Below are 27,400 nucleotides of genomic sequence, written 5' to 3'. Positions count from 1 at the left end.
AAAAAATGTTTTTCTTTTTTTGCGCCATAGTTCAGGAAAACTAATTCGTTGTGGGCTGTCTGAAAGACTCAGCGTAGAACAACAAGTCCCAGAAGGCATTGCGATAGGCGTTGTTATTGTGCATTGCGTCATGGAATGTGTTTTAGAAAGTTCCATCGGATTCTACGGAAGGTCGCCATTTTTGAAGACGGCTGGACGGTCCGTTTTTCCGCTTTCTTTGTCCGTATTTTTCCACACAGCCGCAAAAGTATCGGCTTTATAACTTGTAACTGTGAAATAAAGGTAAGACGAATTCTCCTGTCTCTGAAAATTACTATTTGGTCCGGTTTTTTTCAGTCATTGGGTATTTTTTACTGCTGGCGTTTGCTCTTGAGCTTCTATAAGAGTCGACGCCTTGCTAACATGGTAGTTGCGTGTCTGATTATTAACTGCCATCTCCTCGGAAATGTTTTAACTGGCTGAACCGAATATGATGCGCTGCTTTCTACAATGTTACTCACTCTTAAGTACGATCAGATAGTAATGTAATGTTTATTTCAATGAAATTAGCCTGCTAAAGTACCATTCGCGGTGGTTGAAGTACTCGACGTGTGCAATACAAGCTAACTGCAGCTAAGCTGCTTTATCCCTACACTGCTAAGCAGTTTTACACAAGCAATAAACAAAAGTTTCTGATTGTGTTTGATTGAAAGTTCTTACAGTCTGTGCAAATACAAGCGAGAAACGCAGGTAGTAGATGGACAACGTGGAGCCCTTAAAGGCCCTTTGCGGTTACCGGGTCATTGTGAAAACGTCGACCATACGTCCACGTTCGGCCTCAGAACTTGTTTGTTGGGGCTTTGCAGTTGTATTAATGCGTCTTTACCCAGCAAACATCACATATTATGAAATATTTGATATTTTTGATAAATCCCCTTAAACTAGGCGAAATTTAGTTTTCTTATTGTCCATTTACCTGTTTTGTCTTTTACCCCGAACAGCTTACGTAAAATGTGACTATAATAGTTAATAAAGGCTCGGGTCCTATGTTCAGGTTGCTAATGTGGCTGTTGTTGTAGGGTGTTGATTTACGGTTACATGAACAGAACAAAAAAAGTTTAAATCAGTGCTCACTATAAGCTGAATTCAGAACATATTCACATAATTTTCTAGAAATTAAATTCCTATTAAGGTTCTTCAGTGTTAAATCTATGTTAATGATTTCAGCGTTATTTGCTTAGTCATTAGTACTTACATTTCAGCTACAATTTCTTCATTCACGTGTAATGCAGGATATTGGATGTCTGCCAGCAGGATAAAGGCTCTTTCTAGGAAGCTGTTTATCCTGTAGCTGAGGTCATGTGACCATGGACCAGTAGGATACAGTGCACTAGATGATAAATAATCAGATTTAACACTTTCTGAAGTTTGAGTAGAATTCCGTTCTACCCAATTGACGTGTTTTGTTTGTTTGTTTTCTTTTTTTAAATTATCTTTACCCATCATGTCTTCCAGATGCGCCACTCAAAGCGAATGCGCTCCCCTGGCATCTGGCTCGATGAGTACAGCTGGGAAGAGAGGATGGAGTGTCGTAAGCGAAAGAGGCGAGATTCACACAGCAGTGAAAGAGAAAACAAATCTCGAAGAACTCACCGACACCACAAGACCTACGAGGGGTAAATATCTGTCAGCATTTATAGGATACCAATTCAAATTCTATAACATGTCTTGGAGGTCCAGTAGTGTTATATTTTTCATTTACTAGTATCCCACATATTTCAAACAATCGTTAAACACAGTGAAACTGATACTGTTATACTACGTAACTGCATTTAAATTGGTTTGCCTGTCAGGTGTGTCAAACATTAGCAACGACACGTGTAGCTAATCTTTGGTATGATGGGTGTCTGACCCAACTAAACCTAACATGAGTAAAACCTGTAATACATTACTTCACTTGTGAACAAAGTTCATGTTGGAAAGATTTTCATGGGGACTTGTAAAGACAAAATGATCCCCTGCTACTGCACAAGGTCATCAGACTGGATGTTATTGTTTTGAGAGACCTCTAGTGGCGGAAGTTATGTTTTGTGGAAAGACTGTTTGTATAATCTGGCATTGCATAATGATTGCAACAGTTGATAGCAAACTTTTGATTGAGTGGTCTTTAAAAAAAAAAAAAAAAAAAAAAATAGAACATAGAACCAAATATACAGCTCCTGAACTGGGAAGCTCGATCAGCACGAATGCCAAAAATACCTGTACATATCTTGACACAAAAAAGCGTAGTTGTTACACAGTGTTACACTGGGGGAAAACTGTTAACTGTGAAGATAAGCTGTAATTAAAAATAAAAATGAATCTACCTTCAACCAGTACTTGATGAGTCAATTTGTGCTGCTGTGAAGTTATGAGAAGCACAAAAACACGATATGGGACAAGTAACCAATACCGGCCTACTCAATGTGGCTGATGCAGTATATTTACAAACCATTAAAGGTTTTTCCTGCATTTAAAAATAAAAGGATGTCCATCAGAGATTTTCTCCTTCCACCAACATGATATATAAATTCACTCTTTAATCAAATGGCTCTAAATAACAGGACTGCTTGACAGTCTGTGGACAAATAGTGCTTATGTGTAGTAACCCCTAAAGGCCCATTTTGAATGAGGATAAATTGGTATTAATCTATAGTGGTTTATTTTTTCATAACTGACAAATTTATGTAAATATATTTTTGTAACACTGCAAGTCTTCACTGTCTCTGTAACTGCTGGTAGACAGGAGTAGGTGCTGAGCTGGATGCATACTGAATGTATTGTACACAGGATATTTTTTACATTATACGTTAATCAAACTTGAGCCAATTTGAATGAAAGCCTGCAATGGTGTGTGACTCAATCTAGAGCTGGAAGTAATGGTTTGGCATATTGCGTTAGAAGCCCTGTAAACTCTTGTTTTGATGAGCAGGGGAATTGGTGTTGACTGTGGGTGGAGTACTTGAAGGTGACTTGTTACAGTTTATTTACTTTGCTCTGCTTGTTCAGCTTGTTGGAACACCCTGGGTCTTTTGTCTTGTACAGGCATACTCCATAATACAAGTGGATAATGAGCACTTAAACTCAGTGTTCATTTACTTAATGTGTTCACCAAGGTCATGTTCACCAAGGTCATGTTTACAGCGTTTCAACCTTCATGGCAATGCTCGTCACAGGCCACATCTTTCCATAAACAGGCAAAATCAGTGATTTGATACTTAGGCTACATTGCACATCCCTCCCCGCTGCTGGTGCCATGAACTTCGTTTTTTCTTTTTTCTTTTTTTTTTAAATGATTCATGTGTCATAGACAACCGTGTGTAACACTCTAAATGTGCATGTTAAACTGTCAGTATTCTGTCTGTTTTTTTGTTTTTTTTTCAATAACACAAAACTCAAAATAAAGTGGGTTGGAGACTTTCGTTTTGCCATTCCCAGCTTTTTGTGAGTATGCATGATGATTCATAAGGTTACATTAGATGTTTTCCAGATCTACTCTAATTTTAATTCTGTAGAGAGGCAGACTTCATTTGGAAGACACTTGACACCACCAGGGTGCTAAGGCTCTAAGGGTTTCTTGGTCTTTTTTAGATGCTTAGGTGCTAAAATCACATGCTGGGTGGGAGTTTGCTCCAAGTTAGTGGAAACTTTCAGCCTTATTGAGGAAATGGCGAGTAAGGTATGTGTATATGCAAGTAAACAATTATGCAAGGAATAAATGGAGTTTTCTAACACTAGATTTTCTATTGGCTCAAATGGTACCATGAAGGTGTTGACTACCAGCTTCCAAGATGCACAGGTGTGGAATCGCAGATTATATTTCGCACCATCAACTATCAATGTCTTGCACTTGAACTCTGCCAATGTGGCTCTCTGTCAAGGTGAATGCCTTATTAAGAGGACGTGCTTTGGGCTGCCAATGAAAAGCTGTATAAATGTTAAAAATTGCCCAGAAGTGTGGTGTTACATGTTGTTTTGCCAACTTGCGATTGGGGTATTTTTGATGAATCTATGAATAAATTTGCTTTCTTTAGTTGAACCCCTTATTGAACAGGATGCGAGGTGTTTGGTGGCTGTAAACCAGTAGGTTGCTAATTCCAAATGTTACATAAAAGGCTCCTGGATAGGGTGTCAGGCAATAAGCGTATCATTAGCACTCTCACATCCAGTCTTCAGTTTAGAGCTTGATCACAAACAAGGAACTGGACTGTTCTTACCTGAGCCCTTATGCGTGTTTTTCATCTGTTTGTGTTCTCGTTTGTTTGACTGCAGGCACTACCTAGAGACCCGTAATCTGAACCAGAGACTGGACTCTCGAGAAAGGGACCATAGCTGGGACATGGCCTGTGACGAGGACAGCCATGAAAGCAACTGCAAGGAGAGAGACCGCGATTGGCACCACTACAGCAAGTCCTCTGCACGTAGCGGTCGCAGCAGGCGAAGCAGCCGTAGCCGTAGGCACCGTGATAGAAGGCGCCAGCGGAGCCACTCTCGCCACATGTCCTCTTCGGTACGGGAACTTCCTTCTCCCCTCTACCCCCGCCCCTTCCTATCTATACCACCAAGATGAAAGGATCATTACCACTGGTGTTTAGCCAATGCTTAACACCCATTTCTTTGTCTTTCTGTATCTGTGCGTGTGTCCTACTCCTTACTATTAAGCATGATTTCCAGTAATGAAACGTATGGGGCTTGGGGGGGGGGGCCTCGGGAAGTAATGGATTGTGAGTGTAGTTTTGCAAGAGAAAAGTGGACTCATTATTTGTTGCTGTGATCATAGTGGGCAGTCATTTGACGTGATGGTAAATGGTAAAGCTGTATCCGAAGAGTTAAAAAGAGCTACATGTAGAAAGACTGTAATCAAGTTTAGTTTTTTTTCTGTACTACTTTGAGAAAGTCTCTCATCTGTAAATTTTGTTGCCATGTTTTTCTTCTGTAACACACACTATGTGGTGGCTGCCGCCCAATTTCTCTGACGGGGCTGAATTTGAATTTGGCTGCTCCGTCCTTCCGTCCATTCGCCTGATGGTGTTACTGAACGGGCTGAATCTATCCACCCCTACAACTCCCCCCCTTGGTCCGGTTGAATGAATGGCGATGTCGCATTGTGGTGGCCTGGTGCTGGCTGGCTGATGGGTTATTGGTGTGATGGCGGATTGCGGCGGTTCCGGTGCAGAGGAGGAGCCATCACCGCAGGAAAAGATCCAGGAGTTTTGAGGATGATGACGAGGGTCACCTCATCTATCACAGTGGAGACATGCTAAGAGCGAGATGTATAGAATTATATACCTTTTCTTTCTACTGTTGTTCACACTTTGTCTCTTTCACTCTCTTGTTGTCTGGTTTTTATTTCCAAACATTAATTTAGAGGCTGAAATATTTGGTCCAGTAGACTTACATTTTTGGTTTAGACATTGATTGTCAGTGTTACATTTACTGAGTTTTATGCCAGTCTTAAGAAGACTTTTACTGTAGTGTAGCTAAACAGAGCAATGTAACATCAGGCAGTGAACCAGGAAACGGTCAGTTTTCTACTGTCATTGCTAGGTGTCTAACTTTTACTCTTTATTTTCTGTAGATGAGATTGTGTGTACTCTAGGAGAGGGAGCCTTTGGGAGAGTCGCAGAGTGCATTGATCATTCAAAGTAAGTACTATCAGGAAAGTCTAAGGAGCTTGGAAAGAAAAGGAAAAATGTTCCTGTTAATGTAATGTGTTCATTTACTGCTGTATACTTGTAGGTTTAAATATAAAGTCCTGTATTTCCTTTTGTTTCAGTGATGGGGCTCGAGTGGCTCTGAAGATCATTAAAAATATAGACCGCTACCGAGAGGCAGCTCTGTCTGAGGTAGAGGTCCTTAAACAGCTGAATTCTCTCGACAATGATAGGCGATAGTAAGTTATTATCACACAGCAATGACAACATACTTAGATTTATATAGCTCTACATGCTGTGTATATTAACATCCTCTCTTCCTTCCTTTCCCATTAAGCGCTTGTGTTCATATGCTGGACTGGTTTGACTTTAATGGTCACATTTGTATTGCTTTTGAGCTGCTTGGGCTCAGCACATACGATTTCCTCAAGGAAAACAACTTCCAGCCTTTCCCCATTGACCACATAAGACACATGGCCTACCAGATTATTCGAGCTGTACGATGTAAGTAATGAATACTTGCTCTGTTTGTGTGCAGAAAGCTCAGTATGATAACATAAAAGATCAGGGTTAAAATTGTTTTGTTTTTTAAAATGTGATCTTGTCTTTCAGTTCTGCATAAGAACAAGCTGACGCACACAGACTTGAAGCCTGAGAATATTCTCTTCATAGAGTCAGAGTATGATATGGAGTACAATCGTGAAATGGTAAGGTTTCGTTGATATCAAATACTGGTAAAAGGTGAAATATTATATGTGGGAGCAGCTGTGTGAGCTTTATGGTTGTATTTTGTTCTCAGAAAAGAGATGAACGAACGTTGAGGAATCCAGATGTGAAAATTGTTGACTTTGGTAACGCCACATATGACCACGAGCATCATACCTCTGTGGTGTCAACACGTCACTACCGTGCTCCTGAAGTCATTTTAGGTAAGTAGCTGTTTTTAAGCACCATGCTGAAGCTTGAGACAACCCCTGGGGTGGTGACTAAACGATTTTACATGGTGTCCTTCAGATCTAGGGTGGGATCATTCCTGCGATGTCTGGAGTGTAGGCTGCATACTCATTGAGTACTATCTGGGAAATACTCTTTTTCAGGTAGGTAACAGTACAGAGCAGGTGCACAATGCTCCTGCCATTTGGCATGACATTGAACTAATTCAGGTCATATTGTTCCCTCATTCAGACACATGACAGCAAAGAGCATCTTGCTATGATGGAGCGAGTCCTGGGCCCCATCCCTACAAACCTCCTGGAGAAAACAAAGTAAGAGTTGTTTGAAAAAGCTGCTTGTTAAAATTATTTACTTAGAACTAGAACTTATATAAATTGTGATTATGTATGTTTATATAAAGAATTGACAATGTCGAATGAATTGACTTTAAAAACAAAAATGTTCTGCAGAAAACGGCGATATGTTCACCGGAACAAGCTGGATTGGGATGTACATAGCTCTGCTGGGAGATATGTCAAGAAACACTGCAAACCCCTCAAGGTAAGAATAACTGCGATGGAGAGACTGAAAGTCAGAGGTGGAGACGTGTTTTTATCGAAAAATATTAAAATCAACATTCTCAGGTCTGTCAAATTATCCCGATTGTGTTCTTTAATTTGTAAAATATTGGTTGTTCTAAAGCAATAAGCAATGACTTTAGTAACAAACCCATAGAAACTGATTAACAGTTGTCATTCTTTTTTTCTCTTCTTTTTTTTTTTTTTTTTTTGTTATGTCATCAGCATTACATGATGTCAAAGCGCGAAGACCACCAGCAGCTTTTTGACCTGATAGAGAAGATGATGGAGTATGACCCAGCTAAGCGCCTCAGTCTCGAGCAAGCCCTCCGACACCCCTTCTTCGCATTCTACCACAAGAGCAGGGGCAGCAGCAGCAGAAGCAGCCGCAGTAGCAGTAATAATAGCAACAGCAGCAAAAAAGACAGCTCCTGAACCTGTAGACCTCCGGCATGTACTCTCATTTAGAGCCTGGCTGTCTCAGGCCAGTCTCTACTTCCTGCCTCTCTGGGAGAGGTGTAGATAAGCTGACTGTATCAGTCCACTGCCCCGCTACGATGTGTCCTGCCCTGAAAACTGTTTTGTCTCATTTGTTAACCAATCATGTTTACATAGTTGGCATTTTTGATGTAATGAACCCACCATAGTTGATATCTATTTATTTGCTGGTAATTTAAATTGTATTTTCTGAACATATCCTGGAAGAACTATTTTTCTTCTTTTTTTTTTTGAAGTCCAGATTTTTCAGTGCTCTCTTTGCAATGGGATATAGGTCATTGATGAATGAACAGATTGAGAATCTCTTAATCATTCAGTGTCTTGAGTAATTTCTTAAGGGTTAATGTTTAAAAAAATAAAATAAAACACACAAACGATTGGGGCAGAAATTCCTTGTACATAGTACTAAGCTTGTTTTTTAGTTTTTGTTTTTTCCCCACTGAATGGTTATGTAAATTTTTGTGAAATACATTTTCAATAAACAACAGATCACAAACTCTATTGAGTTTAAATGGTTTTTGTACATGGGTTGCTGTAGTTGCATTTGTCCTCATGATGGCGCCAAACAGCTAAAATACTGCAAAAACTGAACCGTCTGAAGCCAATATTACTAGAGCCCGTTGTGGCAGCTTGAGCTGAACCAGAGCCTCGTGTCCATCTTAGAACAATCACTTAATATTCCCCCCTTAGTAGGACATCGCGCTAAGATTTCAGCCTGTCTGTGTGACCTAACCCTGATCATTATCTTACTGTCAGACTCTGTGGATCAACTTACATCTCAAACTAGTTAAAAAGCTTTTTTTTAAAGCAATGATTTTGTCCTCTAAGATTAAAAGACAGTAACTGGTTCAGCACTAAAGACTGCGCAGATTCGTTTTCTCCTTTGTAAATGATCCTGTTTTGTATTAGAGTTGGACAAAAACAAGCCTTGAGCACCCACATATCTCCTGAACATCATCTGCTGCCGCTCTCATTTAAATAAAACGGACTGCAATGGCTTGGAAGAGTTTACTGCTATAATATATTCTTAATTTTTATTTAAGTCATAGGAACCAACCCGGATTTTCCTGACTGATTTCAATTGTTCCAGCCAAATCTGTTTTATTTACAGCTGTCAATCCAAAGCCTCCCACGTGGTCTTCAGGGCGGGCGCATCTCGACTAGTTGAATGTGCAACTTTTAGGGGGGCAGTTGCACTTGCACGTGCATGTAGGATACTCATCAGAAAACAGCGTCCTGGAAGTCTGGAGGCGCGTCTTCTCCGGCATCCAGATTACTCCCATCTGGTGTAAACCCAGTGCGCGCTTTTGCTGCCTCTTATTCCAGGACTAATTTCAGTCAGCGCTTTGAACCCCGAGCGCACTGCGCTGTGGTGGAGTGTGAGTGCGTTTAGTTCGCTCTGGGAGCCTGAATACGGTTTATATTTTAACAACGCCAAACACAACAAAGTATTTTGGCCATTTCTCTTGAGCAAGAGGACTTTGAAGTAGGATCGCACCATGGATACGGTCGGCGACTCTATCGGAGAAAGTAAGCCGGTGTGCCAGTGTACCCGCAAGTCCCGGAGCCAGCGATGGGTGCCAGGTTTCCCCATCGCTCTGTGCTTGCTGATGTCGATGAGCTCCATCACCGTGTGTCTTCTGATGAGCTTGAAGACCTATCAGCTGGAGAACCGACTGCAGATGGAGTTGGACAAGGCGTCTATCTTCCAACACCCGAACAGGGCGTTCGTAAACGAGGATGGGACCCTACTGTCAGAGTTGAGCGCCCCAATAGGAAAGCTCGTGGAAGAGGTACATGTCTGTTGTGGATACGCAGTGATTGTCGTTGATAAATACATGTGCTGTGCGTGTGGATGTCTGCTCCCCGTGCTCCCCAAACTTTGCGCAATAACGCAGAACATGTGTAGTGTGCGCAGGCAGACTTGGCAATCGTTGGTAGTTGTACCCTAATTGCCTCCCCACCACCACCCCAAAATCAGTTAATGCACAGTGTTAGGAATTGAAAGACAACATGCAGCTGGCCAATTAGTTTGCGGTTACGGCGCTTTATGGGGTGACATAACCGCTGATGATAGACACCAAACTAAAATGTTATCACATGGAAAAGAAATTAAGCAAACTCTTCTCATTTGGAGCTGCATATAATAGCAGAAAGATCATGATCTCATAACTGTTACTTGGATGTCTTGATAACATTATTTTGTTCTCTTAATCCCAATTTAGTCCCATTTGTCTCGTAAATTAAACTGAAATCTCATTCTCAAGGAACTTTTAGAGTTAGTGAAACTGTACTATTTTGCAACTGAATGCATTCATGCATATTTATAACGTACTGGAATTTGCTCTTTCTTTGCAGAAAGTGGTGGCTCTGACGCCAAAAGTGCGGCCAGCGAGGGATGTTGGCCAAGAGTGCTCCTGTCCTCCAGGTACCTGTGTGTCTGTACCTTAAATACCACCTACCAAAACACATAAGCAAAACACTAAAACCCACCACTCTCAGGTAAACGTTAACGACTAAGCTTGCAAACACTTTTGGCAGCCCCCCTCGGACTCTGTTTGTCTGTCTGTGTGTGTGTGTGTGGAGGATTACAGCCCCCTAAAGCCTGGGGTAGGGCTCGTAGAGCTCAACACTCAGCAGATCAGTGGGACAAATCAGTGGGACTGGGATGTCCATCCCTGAGCATTTCAGCCTTATGCCACTTTAATAGATGGAGCAGTCCTGTGCCAAGATAGGCCACGTTTGGCGTGTGGTGTTCATTACAGGGCCAGTGATAGTTCCTGGGGTGGAGAACAGTGTGTGATCCACATCATGATACACACACACAAACACACACACACACACACACACACTCCCCCATTATCCTTCTAAATTAAAGAAAGATATAAGGTATTTCTTTGATTTCTAATTACACTGCAGTTTGGTGCAACTTGCGTGCCAAGAGTGATGCATAAACATCAGCTGGAGTACGCTGCTGCTCAGTGCTGCTTTACACGGAGCATTTGGGCTGAGCTTTTAAAGGGGAAACTGTTCTTTATTGACAGAAATCTTTTGGCTAGCAGCAACAGGATGTGTGAGTGTGTTGAAGTTGGCATTCATGACATTCCAGTTTTGTTTTTTTGTTTTTCTTTTTCTTAAACTTGCAACTCAAGTGGAATCTGGCCACAGTCCCTGCTTGGACACACTTTCTTTTCTTGCTTTCTTGTATAAAGAGGTAAAGCCAGAAGTAGAGTTTTCAAGGTGCTTATTGCAGATTTGAAATTGCCTTGCATGGTTCTTCTTTTTGTTGTTGTTGTTCTTCTCTTTCTCAGTGTTTCTGGGCGTGAATAGCTGTGCAACAATAAGAACAGGTGAAAACATTCACAAGTGGAATTTCTGGCCCGCTTTCAACACTTTGTGCTTTCCATCCAGAAGCGTGCTCTGCCGAGAAAAGCTTGTTGGTGCTGTCTGCTGGGTTAGAGGAGATACTGATACTGCTAATTTAGGTTTTAGATTTATTATATATGGATTTATTGAATGCAGTTGCACTCCAAGCACTCTTAAATCAGACGTATGCAGCACACACTTTGTAAGAAATGCATAGGAGATGTTTTTACTCCATTAGATCTTATTATTGTGTCACATGTTGCCCCCTCGTTTTCCTATAAATCTCGTAAACTGCTGCGTAATCGAGTGGTTTTGGCACTGATACGATCCATAGCAACTCTTCAGGAGTCTATTTAAAGTCCTCTCTAGATGTGGTGGTTTGTTTTTGTCGAAACAAAAGGCTATTTTGTTTATTGCGGCTTTGATGCAATAGAATGCTTGTGGACATCTATTTTTTTTCCACGTCTCAGCGATTTGATTGCTCAACACAGACTTGTTAACATTTCTCTATAAAAATGTGTTTATTTCTAAGGAGGGATTTCCAGAAAATAAATGCTTTTCTTCTTCTTTTTGCACGTTTTTATGAAAAGTATCGCGTATTTGTCTGCGTCCTTGGATGAGGGTTTGCGCTTCACGTCGTGGTCCCATGTGGCTGCGTGTGTGGTGCAAGTCTGAGTTTCTGTCTCCGAGCCTTTGAGGGGCCGACAGGAAGGGGGGGGCTCCTCTCTCTCTCTTAATGCGACACTGTAAGATAAGACCATCTTCTCCCCTTTGGTACCAACTCTCGCTGCTTGAAACTTGATTCTCTTACCACCAGGATCACAGGCCAAGGTATTTCTGCTTGTATGCGTGTGAGACACAAACTACCACACTGCATGAGTGGCATTTCTGCCATTAAGTCCGTGCCCATGCCCTCCACATCAGGGTGCTCACCTTTCACTAAGCATGAGGCCAGGAGCCCAACAGGGGGCAGCAGCTGTGCAGCAGCGTTGGAAAGGATGATGCAGAACTGTTGGTTGACACTTTTTAGTTGAAAGATGTTCCTCTAATGGAAAAAAAAAGTAGTAAAGATTGTGAAGGCCGGCAGACCCACTGACTGTAAATGGTAATGTCCCTCACGCTTTCCCTTCAGGGACATTTACCTCCAGCGTCCTCCTAAAGGCAGCAGCACTGGGCCTCCTCTGTGTGCTCACAGATACAGCACGGCCAGCCGTTGTTAAGTCAAACTGTCACTAAATGCAGCTCTGCTTACGAGCTTCAGGTGTTTGCAATTAACACCCGCCTACACCCTCAACGCACACTCAAGCAGCACATGCACACAGGCGTACACAGACATTCGCGTACACAGGCGTTCATTACTTACACATGAGCACAACACCTCTACGGTGCCCCGACTAATTCGAATCATGTGGGGACAGCATGTGTCCCGCGAGGAAGGAGTGTATTGTCATCTAAGCAAATTGCGCTTAAAAGCTGTTTAACAGGTCTGATACGTAGTAGGGGGCACAAAGTCTGCCAGCACTTTGGCGAGTACCAGCCTGAAAATGACTATAAATAAACCTGAGTCAGCAGCCAGCGATGGCTCTGCTGAATGAATGGGTGTTAAAAATATGTTGTTTTATGTGTGCTGTGCTTGTTTTCTGCTATACGTGAGGACTGAGCTCCTTCAGTGTGCCTAATGCATCTGTGAGAGTCTGTGGTGTTCTTGTATGTGATGCCACGAGGTCAGACCCCTGGTTGTGCAGTCAGATTAGATTCCATGAGATAAGAAGAGGTCATTAGCACACTAAATGGGAGCACGGGGCCCCTTGAGTGTTTGTGCGTAGTAATTGCCAGAGCATTCTCACGGAGGGATTCCTTCATGCATTTAACATGTGCCGATGCCAACAGAAGTCCTACATATATATACTCTTGACGCCTTCTGCAGCAGGGTGATGTTTAATCGCCTGAGAAATGCACTACATCTTGTGTGAAACCCTCCTGCACTCTGTTGGCGTTAAACATCCCGGCATGGGATTGGCCTCTCACTCTCACTTAAGGGCAGCTGAATGCACTCATTGCCCAGCACCGTGCTCTACCACCTGGAGGCGGGGATGGAGAAAAGTCTTTTGGGAGATGGAGACCCACAGCGGGGCCAGCAATCACCCCTCCCTTCAGGCTGAATTTTGTTTAAAAGCCATAATAAATCAGACAGGAAGCTTGCTGCTACCTATGCAACGTATTGCCACAGGAAGAACACATATAAGTTTCATTAATGACCACTTTAAAACAATAAAAGCAGGAAATTTTGTTTTTGTAGGCCATGTTTTAGATCTGTTACACTGTAGCTTTGGGCTGGACCGGAGCACATAACCAGCTCTTTGTGCACGATTGTGAGTCCTTTGACTTTGTGTTTGTACTCGCACCCATGTATTTCTAGTACTTGTGTTTATTTTGATGTCTGCAGGTACATGGTTTATTATGTCTTGAGGTGACTGAATACATTGCTTTAGGTATCATATGGCATCAATATCCTCTCCCCTGTGGTAACAAGTAATAACCTGATGCCACAGGGGAGAGGGGTTTTCAAAAAAAAGGGGGAGTAAAATGGACAATTTTCAGGAGACAAAATCATTTCTGTCCTGCTGGCACACAGAGTTAATTGTCTGTGCACACATACTCATACTTGCAGATATCAGTTGGACCACAGCTCCTTTTTTCCAGCATAAATCTTCTTCTGCTCCAGGCAAAGTTGTAGTGCAGAATAAAAATATGTTCTACATCCAGCTGACCTATTTTTTTTCTCTTTGCACCTGTTTTACTTCACATACTGTACTTCATGAGGTGAACATACAAGCTAAATAGATTTACACCTCTGTGCACTCTAAGCTATTTATTAAATGTAATTATTTGAAAAGAATATTTCAGTAAGACACCAGTGTGTGTGGTGGTCTTTTATTTGAAAGGAAGTAGAATGTTTCCCTCTTCCCTCCTGTGCTGTCCGACAGCCTGCTTCGCATTTAGGATACATCCCAAAAGACTACACACATCATTTTCACATGGACAGCAGCTCCACAGCATTTCGTCTTCAAGTTACTTTTTTGCTTCGGCTGACATGTCGTTAAGAAGGGGAATAAAAATAAGTGATGTATCTTAATTTTTTCTTATTTGGAAGATGATCTTGGAAGGCTTAAGTGTACTCAGTTTATTTGTAGGAGGAAAGCGGAATGCTGCTTCTTAGATAGCTGGAGATATTTACTTTGGCGATGGCTACGTCTGCATTGCTGAAGTCATGCGCTGAGTGCAGCGATTGAGTTCAAGAGGTGTCTCTAGATCAAAGCCTTTTAACTGGTAGTCACTGTCAAACAAGTAATTTTAATGGCTGCACCATTAAAAGTTACAAGGGGAAATTGCTGAATTTATACATTTAAAGTCTTGTAACGGGTTACAGGGAGGACTTTTGCACATGTGAAAAACTTGTAGGAAACCTTTGTGGCTTTAAAGGGAAGCTGTGTGAAGTTTGGTGCTGTGTGACTGACTCCAATCAGCAATGCAAGAAGGAAGTCATGAAGTAAATGTATTATTCCCACAGTTTGATGTGTGTGTTTTACAAAAGTACAGTTTGAGCCTTCTCAGTTTACGTCTTCTTTACATAACTTTTGGTCTGTTATGATCTTGTTAGAGCGATCTTGGTAAGCCAGGGTGAGTGCCAGTGCTTCATCTGTTATGTGGCTGAACCAAGATGGTGTCAGTGAAGTGAAGAGACGACTCGTCTCTATATGAGATGTTCATGTGTTCATGTTCACCAAAACATTTTCGTTAAAGTCAGACTGAAGCACAGCTGGTGGAATCCACTCCAGGTGTGGACATTTTTATCCATGTGTGAGCCCTTCTGACCATCGATTAGCTCTCTCTCTCACACACACACACACACACACACACACACACACACACACACACACACACACACACACACACACACACACACACACACACACACACACACACACACACACACACACACACACACACACTTGCACTACATAACCGCAGAGAAAAACGTCCACACGTCTCCCCTCTCTGTCTCTCAGCAGCTCTTTTTATTAAAGTTAGCTTTGTGAAACCACAACATTTAACAGCGGGGCCAACATTCTTCCTGGCTGGACACAGGCCGGCCAGGCGGCAAGGCCCACGCGGACCCCAGGAGAACGAAAAACTGTCTGAACGCAGCGATCTGCCCTGGGATCGTAGTCTTGATTCACAATAAAGGTTTCTGGATGCAATTATCTGCTGGCATGTTATCATATTATCTGTCAGAATTGACCGAGGCCATTAAAAGCAGGAAATGATGTGAAGCAGTTAAAGGAGGAAGCACAGATTATGGCTTATTTAAAGAACTTTGCATCCATGTGTACATATTTAAGCATCGTCACCTCTTGGCTAGCAGGGGGAAAATCACCTGTTTTGAATGTTGTCAGCCCAATAAATAGCTGGAGCCGGCTAATGAGCAACAGCTATTTAAGGACATGTTTATATTTATAAAGTGTTTTTCTAGACAAGTAGAGAGCTGAGAGCAGTTTCTCAAGCGCGGCACAGCAGTGGTGCGAGGGCATTAAATAAAAGAATCAGTTTTGAACACATCCCCAACACAAACATGAATTAGATGTTTATTTTTTACCACAGATGGACACTGACTTAAAAATAAAATTCTGCATTTTTGAGGTTTATTGTACATTGTGAACTGAATCAACAAGCTATTTTAAAATTGCTTTATTTAAACATCTTTTAACATCAAATGCTACTTAAAAGAAAAGTTAAAGCGATTCAGCGGGAAATATAAAATCAGATATCAATCATTTCAAATGCACATGGCATCAAAGTACAGCTAGACTTTGAAGAACATCTGATGTGCTGCTTTTCACACAGTAATGCTTTGTCTGATGGGCATGATTTGAAAACAGCCATTGTTTGCAGCAGACCAGCATGCATCAAAAGCATCAAATGTTGTGTTAAACCACAGGGATGTAATTCATTTCTTTAGCCCTGGGTTGATTTAGAAGCATCACCACAGAAGTATCCATGGTGTTTCTTTGGCTGGAAACTCAGCAGATGGCCTTTAGAGGATTACTTTAAATGCAAAACAGCACTTATTATAGCTATTGAGTATTTCTAGTTTATCCATACTAGATATTCTGGTATTTTAAGATGTGTTTGGGACATTTTGTCTCATATTTTCTTTCATAATAATCAGTAATGGAAAAAAAATACTTTTTTTTTTTCCAGGGAGTCCATATTTTCAGGACAAGAAAGTATGGTTTTGCAATTAGGAGTTGCAGGAACTTGCAGAGTGGTGCAGAGCAGACACGCAGTGCCAAATGTGGAAACTATTAACGTGTTTTCTTTAATTATCACAAGTGGCAGGTGACAAGGTGAATAGCCTTTTAATGGGGGAGCAAAAAAACTCTTTAACACCACCATGTGGGCTCCTGCTGGCTGACAGCACCGTGATGATGAAAACAGCCCCTTTCTGTGCTACAGTATGAACCTGTTTTATATAAATTTAATTGATTCTTGTTAATTATTTCTCTGTATTCACAAAGATCTGAAACACCTCATCGTGATGTCTTTTAAAGTGTGTTTTCACTTGAACGCTCTTATCCTCTATTAAAGAATAAAGATCGACAGAAATGAGTATCCCATATCAGCCCTTCTGCATTTTTACAGCCCAGTTAATCTGTCAGGAATGTAACAAGGCTGACCCCAGCTGCGGGACGGCACTCGTGCAAACACACCTGGATTTATTGGGCAGTTAGCATCTCTGGACATGAACCCAGACAAGCAGATAGGCAGGGATGGTGCAGAGGATACTGTTTATCCTTCCAGACGCAGACTGGTAGTAACAGTCAGGGTATATCTCTCTTTGGGAGTCACAGAACGGCTGTTGGAGATGTGAAGAAGAGCACTGGTGATCCAGATGGTCACACTGTGGCAAACGTGCTCCTGCTCAGCGTAAAAGCTCCTGGATGGACTCCACTCTCCCGGCACCTCTTTAATGAGAGCTGAGCTCATAAAACTGGGCCTGAAACCTTTGAACGGGCCCTCGGCACCACTGGTGCATGTTATTCTGTCATAGCAGGGAGTGCAGTATAGCTCTCAACAACTTAACACCCCCACTTTGAGCAGCGGTTTATTTACTTGTCTCAGGTCTGCTCTCGCTCTTTCTCTCTATGTTTGACCTCTCCAAATATGTCTTTCTGTCTGTTATTCCCCCCCCCCCCGCCCAATGTCTCTGTTTCCTACGAGCAGCCCCTCCCCCATCATTCTGCTCAATATTTATGATTTCAGGAGTTTATATTTAGCTCACGATCTGGTTGGTCTGAGGCTGCTGTACATCCACACTGGGTCAGTCAGTGTATACATTAACCCAGAGTTCAGCCAGAAGTGAGGCGGGGGGAATGGAGCTTGTTATCACACATGCTGTAAACAGACGATGAGGAGATGCAGGGGGACTTTCACGGGATAAGTGGGGAGTCCCTGAAGGTACAGGCCAAGGTTGTCTTGTATTATAGCTACTGGTGAAGAGGAGCAGTAGCTGTTTAAGGCTATAACCTGCTGACTGAATGATTGCATTTCTAATAAGATGAACAATATGAGCTGGGGTTTATTTTTTAGGGTTGGTTTAAAAAAAAAATAAATTAAAAATCAAAAATGGCAAAAGTTAGCCAAGCAAAACTCGCAGTCATTCTGCTCTCATGTTTACAACCATATGTAACACATGCAGGGCTTAAGACTAAGCCACAGTGGCTGCAGTTAAACGATCAGCATCACTCTATGTGAAATGGCCTGTCCCGCCGATGGAGTCATTCATCTCTCTGAGGTTTCTCTTCACTGATTTGAGGATTTCGCACGCAGTGGTCCGCCAACCCGACGTCGCGCCTAATAACCATACCAAAAATGACCCCGTAAATAGATCTGATCGCCGGCCAAACTTGGGCAGAAGTCTGTGCGTGTTCAAGCTGTATGTCTCTACGTGGGGGTCACCGATTTTGGGTGAATGTTTGCCAGCGGGCCTCAGGGTGAAGCAATGTGATAATTTGAGCTAAATGTGTGTTTATGTGCACACAAAAAACACACACACACACACACACACACACACACACACACACACACACACACACACACACACACACACACACACACACACTTGATTTGCTGCTATTAAATTGAAACACTTGATTTGTATCAAGAATGCTGTTGCTGCTGCTGCTCACTCTCTAACTGCTTGGCCCGGATGGAGGCATAGGTGGAGGTGGGGCGGGGGTGGGAGGGGGCGAGGAGGAGGAAATGGAGAAACTTAGAATAGCAAAGTATATTGCACATGTTGAAACTTTTTATCAGCGTTCCATCTGTTTTTTACATACTGAGCAAGCTTGTGTGCGAGCGTATGCTTGTTTTGTGTGCGTGTCTATATGTGTGGGCTCACCTTGTGTGTGTGCACGTGTGTGTTCCCCACATTTCTGCATACCACCCGACAGCCCATCTCCATTGCCAGCCTCTGCAGGGACTTCTTATCTGCATATTTGCTGTTCCACTCAGGAATCATAATAAAACGAGTCCTGAGTGCATTTTGGGAGCCAGGAGAGTATATCACAGATGTCCAGTCAGCTTGGGTTACACATGGAATATCTGACTTGAACATGTGGACAATCTATCAGGTCTACCATCTCTTTCCTCTCATTTTCTCCCTGCCTGCATCCAAATTTTGTTTCTCTTACTTGCTTTTCCTACTTTTCCCTCTCAGTATTTAGCACGCAAATGCCGCTCTTCTTCCCACATAGCGTTTACACAGACGGAGCATCGGAAGTATGTAAGAAGGATCCAATCAGCGTGTTTGCGCATTTTTGTGTCACAGTATTTTGTTTCAGGGGTTGCAGCGTCAACGCACATCAATAGAAAGAGGCTTGCAACCCATTTAAACATAGAACCACAAAACAGCACAGATGCATGCTCAAGTTTTTGTTTTTTTCCACCGTCAGTCTTCTGCTTGCTGTTGATACTCCTTAAAGCCGGGGATTCACACTAGGAACTGAGCAGTCTCCACTTTAGCTCTGTTTATTTACTCCGAGTGTTTTCTCGCTTTCATGTGGTTCTGATGTGTGATCTGGAACAAGGACAAAGACTGGGATGAGTGGAGAGAACGGGGAGAACAAGACAGCGGCCCGAGGAAGCGCCAGAGAGACTAATGTGTGCAATGTGATTCCCATGAATGGGATTTAAGATGTGAAGTAGACAAATGAAACCAAAGTCTTTCTGTCACTTTAAATTGCTCTCTGTCCTTTACCAATTAGCAAATATGGTGTTACTGCAACACTCTCTTGGCATGCAGCATTTCCTGCCCTGCCTGGAGCTCCATATGATTCCTTTTACACTCGGAGCACAGATTGGCTGTTTTTAAACCAAAAGCGAATGTATACACATCTATAACCGCTCAAACTGGATCTTAAACGGGCAACGTGTTTATAACGCGCAATGAGCCAGTAAGGAGATCTGACCCAATTCAAGCTGCTCATCATAAAACGCGCTGAGCGTCGGAGCCAAACCACCAGTGAGAAGCGATTCTCTAGTGTACTCTTAATTGGAAGAATTGGCTTGACATGCGGTGTTATTGTCTAAGAAGGGGGAGGAGGGGAAAAAAAGAAAAAAAGCTGGCACAGATGAGAGAAAACTGCGGTTGTTCAAATGAGCGAGGAAAATTAAGATGTTATGGTATGAGGCTGGAGATGGGAGGTAGGATTTCTAGCTTGTGGATTTTTGTCTGGGTGTGTGTTTTTACAGAAGAACAGTGGAATTTATTAGATTTTTAAAAATGGTTCTGATGAAAGCTAATACAAGCCTAACCAGTGAAAACCAGCTGACTGCAGGTACAGCTGCTTTGCTCTAAAGTAACACCTCTGACACATTTTTCAGTTTCTAAATCGCGTTTAGTCGGCTGCTGCTGCGAGCTCTGATCTGTCGCTTGTTAGTGAGGCCTTGTCTGCCTGTTAACTCATCCAAATCTGTTTCACCTTGCTTGTGGAAACTTTAAGATGAACTCTCAGCCAAGCACCTTATTTTCCTTTTCTGGTTGCTTTCTCTTGAGGTTGTATGAAAAGAAAAACACACAACTATTTTTGGTGCTGTCATTCTCCTGTGAAGAGCCAACCTACTGTAATTTCCAGAAAACCCCAACGCTATCCTATTTTTCTTTTTTCAGACCCCAGTTTTGAACAACTAGTGTACCTGGCTCATTCGGGAAACAGGAATGTGACTGACTCTTTTTAACAAGCAGGTTTCTTGGAGACAGATTTCCTGGCGCCATGGAGCTCTCATTGATTTATTCGGGGCAGCAGGTTTGATCAAATCAGACAGACCTGACGAGCGTCTCTCACGTGGCAGATCAGCTGGACAGCCCGTCATCTTGCATGACCCTTTAAACCGTGTTAACATTCATTCAGTCTGTCTCTGTGTCCTCCTCTATTGGGAAGACAGACAGTGGTAAATGGAGCATAAGTGCACTGATGCTTGTCTTTCCTGTGCAGGGTTTTTGCTCAGTGCACATCTTGAATGCTTGTTTGTGTGTATGTGTGAGAGAGAGAGGAGTAGTCCACGTGCAGAAAAATGCAGAGGGAGGGTGACTGACTGCAGGACATGCTGGGGGTAGGAGGGTGTCAAAGTTTGTGTGCTCTCCATGCAAACAGATAAAGTCTGAATGGGGCACAGACCCATTTTCTCTGCGACTATTTCACCTCCTAACATCTTTTTTTTCCTGCTTCACCTCATCTTTTTCACTTCCCGGTTCCCTCCCAGGAATGTTTCAGCATAACACTCCATCTATTATCTGTATTTTTCAAACATTATCCTCATGTTGGGAGTTTCCTTTGTGGTGTCTCCCCTCCTGTTCTTCACTTTACTGCCTCTTCCCCATCTGCCTCCTCTCGCTTCTTTCCCCCTCCTCTCTGCAGGACCTCAGTAAAGTGGGGTCAGCCTTTAGCATGTAATGCTGTGTCTGTCCTCTTGTTTCTCCCCTGCTCGTTGACTACTTCATTAATGCTGGCCTCTCCAAACTGGCCGATTGCCTTTCATGTTTTCCCCTGGGTCATGGCCTAGACACGACAGTAGGCCTAACATTTCAAAATAAGGCCTCTCAACCGGGACATGTCAGGTTTTTGCACTGAATTTATGTGTATTTGTGTCTAACGGGATTAGGACAGAGCAAAAAGAAAAAAATCTTACAAACATCTGTGCTTGTTATCTTTTTTTAACCTGATTTAGTGTCACCGAGTGGAGCCATTGTGGATTGTGCCATTCATCAGGAGATAGAGGTTGAAGTTCTTTCAAAAAAAACCAAGAGTTTATACTTAACGGAGGAGGAAAGTTAGAAAACGGGGAAATGTGAAACCTGTCATTGTATGCTGTCTTGGAATAATCGTCACGTATATTTAGCTCATTGAGACACAAAGACAGCTGTTGTTGCCAGCTCACTTCTATTTTGGCCCTGCGTCGGTCCCTCCTGTCATTTTAACTGGGCCCATATCTGTAAATAGTCTGTGCCGCTGACAGGCTGTTCACACAGATCACACGCCACACCAAGATCTTATCTTTTAATATTAATAGAAGCCAGACTTTGGGGATCTAATAACCTAAATTAAACTGAACACAGTCTTAGGTTCAGTTATAGAAATTCGCTGCTGGCCCTCAGCACACATCAGGCGTTTAGTTTATCCGGGATCTTGCGTCCAGTAATAATCCTTAGCCTCTAACCTTGCAACCTCTTCACCTTTTAGTAACAGTGGAGCCCCACAATCCTCCTTCAGTAAGCTTCAAAACCTAAACAAGGGCAAACAGGATGCTCGGTCACTCCTCCACCTTTTAATCTACCTCCACTAAAAACACCCAGTGTTATCTCTGGGAGCTGAACGCCATCATCAGCACCCCCGCAAACCTCTCTCACCATGGCTCTGGGTGGGGGGAGTGTTTAAATTAGGGGAGAATAAACTACAGTTATAACATGTTTGTAAATGTTTAAAGGTTCTGACAGATGAATGTCTGACAAAAGCATAAATATAGTAGTTATCACAAAATTGTATGTGAAAACTATATCTGAACTCTTTTCCCCATAAAGATGACATTTGACGACCTCCCCTGCACCCTAAATGACGAGTTTTGTCACCTTAGTATGTGTCAAAGCTGTGGTTTGACAAGCATCAGAATAGTTTCCAGGCATTTCCGAGGGTAGCTGCATATGCAGAGAGCACCCTTAATGACGTGTGATGTACACCCAGACATTTTGTTCTATAAGGAGGCCTGAAATGTGACAGAAACTGCTCAGTTCAGAGAAGAGCTTCAAGGGTTACTCCCATAGACTTTCATGGAGGCCAGGTATGATTTAAACATTACTTGTTTTATACTTTACCAGGAGGGAACTGATCCCTATAAATTCTTCTGAGTGCTGAGATTTAAGTTAGAAGTGGAGCTCACAGTTCAAAACACCTAAAACACATGTAAAGGATACTTTAAGCCAATCATCTCTCAGCTTTTGGTCTGAATCTACCACCTTTACTGTGCAGACATCCATGCAAGAAGAAGGATGAAGATAAGGGTTGTTTGTCTCTGTAGGGTGGAGGGGTGAAGGAGGAGGAGCAGAAGAACTGGAGGGCTGTCAGGGTTCCACGAAGGATCTGATCAGGCTGCTTGAGGGGGGTCAAGGGAGCCTTTCCTAACAAAACAGATCAGATGACTTGGCGTTTGGTCCTGAAGTTGTCCATTCATCTATCTGTCAGTCTTTCTGTCTGTTGGGTTATGTGGGTCTGCCAACCATCAGTCATCATTCACTCAGTCTCCCACACATACACTGACCTGGCCCCCTCAGTCCAGTATCCTGCCTCTGGCACAGATACTGGACTCGGCTGTGGTTGATGTTGAAGTTGGAGCTGAATTGAGTTAGCCAAACTGTTTTTGGATCCTCATGACATGAAACAAAAGGGCCCCCGAGGAGAACATTGAACCTGCTTCCAGAGAGCAAACAAATATGTTTCGACGCAGGGGCCCACATGCACAGGTATATGGATGTGTACACAAAGGCAGGGCTTACATGCCAATAAAAACAGATACACATACATGCAAAGCCATGTTGCCATATGTGCGTTTGATGGAAACACACGTACATTTTGGATACAATCCAACAAACCCTTGATGGATTTTCAGCTCCACTCTACCCTAGGACACACTCAAAAACAGTGACAAAACAAAGAAGCAGGAGCCATAGAAAGAAGCAGGAGAATGTCGTCTCTCCCAATCCCAGTTTTCCTATTTTTCCCTTGAGGGACGTGAAGTGAAACCATCATTTGTTCTCTTTCCCCTCATCCCAGCCATCGTTTGTCCCTCTTTCTCCTCTTCAGCTAATTCTGATATTTTATGTTTGAATTCACAAAAAAATCCTTCATGCTGGAGACCCACACGATGCCCTTCTCTCCTCCTGGTTGTGATTGTACATGTGGTATTGGGCTCTTTAGTCTTATGTACTGCGGTGTCACTTTTGTGCTTTGTGGTATGGTGTTGCGGTAACACCGAAGGGACATTGGGCAGACAGGCTGAGCAGGGTTCTTCTTCAAAGTGAATTTTTAAAAAGTCTTCATTGTTTTTCATTCACGTCTCTTTCACACGCTGACATAAACGGACATATGTGCACACTTAAGGTAGGCTGATGTTCCTGTCTCCAATTAGGTGCTTTTTTTTGGTGGGGGGTGTCTGCAAGTGCAGCCCATGTGTGCATAGTACGACTCTACCTCTGCCTATGGAGGCACGCTCACACACTGCAGACAGCTCCAGGAAAAGCTTCAGTAACTCGCGCCCTCAACAAAAGAACCTGCAGCTGGCTGTCATAATGAACAACAGGGCCTCCTCAATTGAGTAAGAATGGGAGACGTCTAGAATATCATTTTAAATGTCTGGAACATAAGACATGACGTAGATTATCATGTATTGCTGTCAGAAGAGTGCAAAGGCAAACAAAACCCATGAATTGTGTTGTCTTAATGATGATGGAACCATAAGTAACATGCTAGCTTAGCTGTGTGGACCGGACTACAATTATTCAGTAACTGGCGGATCACCTGCTGGATCCTAATGACTTTGGTGATCTTCCAGTTTTCTTCATGCCACCGGGAAGTTTGTGGCTTTGAGTAAAACGTCTCAACAACTATTGGATGTCTTTTCACAAAATTTGGTGCAGCTGTTTTGTCTGTGTAGTGCAAATTTGCAGATGTTAGCACACTATTACACCAAACTAAGTTAGTGATAATGGTAAACATACAGACCGAACGCAATTTGTGGCTCATGGGTGATATTTTTTTTTATTTTTTTTTTTGTGTGTGTTGCTTGAAGAAGGTGCCTCCTGTGGGGATGCACTATTATAACTGGATGAAGAACTCAAGTCTTCATAAGCTGCCAAACCAAAAACAGCGGTTTGGCAACAATAATACACACAGCATGAATACAGTTCAATTCAGTTTTATTTTTATAGTGCCAAATCACAACAACAGTCACCTCAAGGTGTTTTGTATTGTATGATAAAGACCCTACAATAACACAGAGAAACCCCAACAATCACATGACTGCCTTTGAGCAAACATCTGGTGACAGTGGGAAGGAGAAACTCCCTGTAAACAGGAAGAAAGCGGCAGAACCAGGCTCAGGGAGGGGCAGCCATGTGCCACGACCAGCTGGGGGTGAGGGGAGAGAGACGGGGCAAATATACGCTGTGGATGAGACCCAGAGATTTATAATAACTAATGATTAAAAGCCCTGTAGAAACACATGCGTCGTGGGAATGCCCCATGAACTAGGCATATTGCAGTGTGACTGTGGGAGGATTCAGGGTCACGTGATCCTGCCCTAACTATAAGATTTATCAATAAGGAAAGAAATGTGACACAAGGACCCCTGTGTTCACTGTGCTTACATGTGCAACAGGAAGTCAGAAATCCAGATGTCATTGTCAGGTTACCGTATTTCCGAGTTGAGAGAAATCTAAAATAATCTGATGTGTTAAATCTGTTGGTTTTTCAGTGTTTCAGGTCTTAGTTTCACACCGTGAGGCTGACTGTTTTTCCCTACAGTTTTACAGAGTTTTACAGAGTGACAAGTTGTTAGTGTATTTTCCAGTTAATAACAAAATTTACCTCAAAGCATTTCCAGTATATCATTGATATCCCAGCATGTAAAATTATGGACTTGATGTTTTCATTTTGCAGTGTACCGCCATTTTTTATCTTCGATAGTTAATAAAATAGTTAATAAAAAAAAAAACCAATCTCTTTTGGTTTTCAGTGCTGCTGTAATTAACATAACTGAACATCATGTCTCTACACAAAATCTTCCTGCTCTGACCACATTCTCATGCTTTTAACAGCTTTTTTTAATGCTTTTATATCGAGGGTTAAAGCGATCTCGAGCCTAATCCCATTTTAAGAGTCAGAGTCCTCCTTCAGCCTTGGTTCTTGTTGGTTTTTCAAACCCTTTGCTTGACTGGCTTAGGCAGAGTGGGATTTAGCCAAACCACTGCTGTCACTTTCAATCCACAGGATCTCAGTTGTCATTTGATTGCTGCTTTGGGTTTTTTTTTCTTTCCTTTTTGGTCATGATTCAGTCAAGATGTTTCCACTGCAGAGGACTTTAACTGTATAATGTTGTAATGATTTTGCCAGCACATTAACTTGACTCCACACACACCTGCAACCAGACGGGGAGAGGTGGGATTCTCATTGGGGGTCATTTTGTAACTGATCTCCTGCCTGTTCGCTTTGTTGTTTTATGTTTTACGTTGCCAATCTCTCCTTTGCTCTGTTTCGCCTCTACTCTCATCTCCTCTCTGCTGCTCGGCTGTCCCCTAAGTGGGAATGCAGATGTCAAAGCCATTTGCTGCATTGCCTGTGTTGGTGACAGGGGTGTAAAAGGGGGGACAGTAAAAGTCAAAGACCGCTATTGAACATGATCCTCAATGTGCCGTTAACCATAATCTGACCTGATTTGATCTTTCCTTCCACTCTTCCTTCCAGTTTTCCTCTCTCTTTACTGCTTCCTCGCCGTTTCTCCATCATTCCCCCGACTCGTCTCGTCTGCCACTTTCTTACTCAGTCCGTCTGCAGATAGAAAGATAATATTCAAAAATGTCTGTGGTTGCTTAATAGGGTTGAAAAGGCAAATAATGACAGGTTATGGTCATCTGTAAAAAGAGATGTTTTTAATATTTGTGGCAGTACAGAATGAAATTGTGCCGTTCTTTGCAGAAAAACCACAACCAGTAGATGCCCCAGGCGAGTTTAAACCAAATACTAAAGATGATTTGATTTTCACTTTAATCCACATTTACTATTTAGAGAGCGGGGCTCGTTCTTTTCCATTCACTTACCCCATCCTCTGACCCCAACAGACCTCAGTGTCTTAGGAAGCATCTCTTTTTTCCACTCATTTCCTCTACGGCTATCATTCTATTGCTCCCCAGGGTATTTTGTGTCCACAAATCCCCTGAACGTGGTTTCTCTTTCGCCCCTTATAGCCCACATGTGTCACCAAACACTCTGGTGTTATCCTATTAGCACACCAAGTAGCCCTCTCGAAATTCCTCTGATAGTTTTTAATGAAGCCACTTGCTCTGGGCATCAGAGCAGCAGTTTTAAATTTAGGCTTTCAGTAACCATGTGTCTTACTACTGTCAGACGGCGGGCAGGAGCATGATGTACAGTTGGTGTAAAGTTAGCACGCTGATGATCCAATCCAGACATGGAGATGAGAAGGAGATCATCACCAGAGATGGCTGGTAATAGATGCATCAGTGGGATGTATGGATAAACAAAGGTCTGAAATGAAGGCAGCTTGTCCAGAGACCGAGGAGGCCAATCATGAGAGGAATCGGGGGGTCGTGACCCTCGACAGGTGTGGAGGGTGGATGGCATTGTTGAAGCATTCATAAAGGACCAAAAAAGGACAGCAGATATAGGAAGGAGATGCCCCGCGTGGGGGAAGCTCACACATCAACAGTTCATCAACACTTAAAGCCTAAGAGGCTTATGAAGACATTTTTCGAATTTATTTCCCTTCTTCTCTCATTCTGCCAACACATCATTCAGCAAATCTTGTATATCCAATGTTTTCTCAGTCTGTATATGCTATATTTGAGTTATGCTAATGAGAACTTGCCCTGCCAGCAGAAGAAGAAGAAAAATATACTTCATAGCTGAGCACTTTCCAAACAGTCTGAGACTCCTGCTGCTTGTCGGGCTGTTTTATACTGAATAAACGGATAGACAGTCACTGCTCGAATGACACCAGTTCGTA

General features: G+C 42.6%; 2 protein-coding genes and 1 long non-coding RNA gene across 6 annotated transcripts in view; 2 read left to right on the top strand and 1 right to left on the bottom strand.

Moving 5' to 3' along the window:
- Window positions 1-145: 145 nt before the first annotated feature.
- clk4a (CDC-like kinase 4a) lies at window positions 146-8,182 on the top strand. 2 transcript variants are annotated; one of them, XM_031750960.2, is made up of 13 exons: window positions 146-282; window positions 1,495-1,655; window positions 4,291-4,528; window positions 5,195-5,291; window positions 5,597-5,663; window positions 5,795-5,911; window positions 6,010-6,176; window positions 6,285-6,379; window positions 6,472-6,601; window positions 6,687-6,769; window positions 6,858-6,937; window positions 7,076-7,166; window positions 7,409-8,182. In XM_031750960.2, the coding sequence occupies exons 2-13, from the start codon at window positions 1,495-1,497 to the stop codon at window positions 7,616-7,618; spliced, it is 1,536 nt and encodes a 511-aa protein (XP_031606820.1). In that variant the 5' UTR covers window positions 146-282; the 3' UTR covers window positions 7,619-8,182. The 2 variants fall into 2 exon arrangements, with proteins under 2 accessions (XP_031606820.1, XP_039473311.1); XM_039617377.1 differs by lacking the exons at window positions 146-282; window positions 1,495-1,655; window positions 5,195-5,291 and having other exon boundaries at window positions 4,390-4,528.
- A 466-nt stretch (window positions 8,183-8,648) lies between these two features.
- The window catches only part of col23a1a (collagen type XXIII alpha 1 chain a), a 127,265-nt gene continuing 108,513 nt past the window's right edge, over window positions 8,649-27,400 (top strand). For all 3 annotated transcript variants that reach the window (XM_039617363.1, XM_039617367.1, XM_039617360.1), the window contains exons 1-2: window positions 8,649-9,474; window positions 10,040-10,109. In XM_039617363.1, the coding sequence (XP_039473297.1) occupies window positions 9,181-9,474; window positions 10,040-10,109 (364 nt within the window). In that variant the 5' untranslated portion in view covers window positions 8,649-9,180. The remainder of the gene's footprint in view (window positions 9,475-10,039; window positions 10,110-27,400) is intronic.
- On the bottom strand, window positions 25,315-26,611 carry LOC120441877. Its single transcript, XR_005614348.1, has 3 exons — window positions 26,475-26,611; window positions 26,088-26,205; window positions 25,315-25,993 (listed from the first exon to the last, which is right to left on the bottom strand). It is a non-coding gene; the product is annotated as an uncharacterized LOC120441877 (long non-coding RNA).

This window comes from Oreochromis aureus, linkage group 2 (genome assembly GCF_013358895.1).
Source record: "Oreochromis aureus strain Israel breed Guangdong linkage group 2, ZZ_aureus, whole genome shotgun sequence".
In the NCBI taxonomy this organism is placed as follows: domain Eukaryota; kingdom Metazoa; phylum Chordata; class Actinopteri; order Cichliformes; family Cichlidae; genus Oreochromis; species Oreochromis aureus.
The sequence above is the reverse complement of the archived record's forward strand: the minus strand, read 5'-3'. Positions and strand labels throughout refer to the sequence as shown.

Coding starts and splice junctions, on each gene's coding strand:
- clk4a (XM_031750960.2), top strand. CDS start 1,495: ATGCGCCACTCAAAGCGAATGCGCTCCCCTGGCATCTGGCTCGATGAG. Junction 4,529..5,194: donor CTCGCCACATGTCCTCTTCG/GTACGGGAACTT, acceptor GTTCCGGTGCAG/AGGAGGAGCCATCACCGCAG. Junction 6,938..7,075: donor AACCTCCTGGAGAAAACAAA/GTAAGAGTTGTT, acceptor AATGTTCTGCAG/AAAACGGCGATATGTTCACC.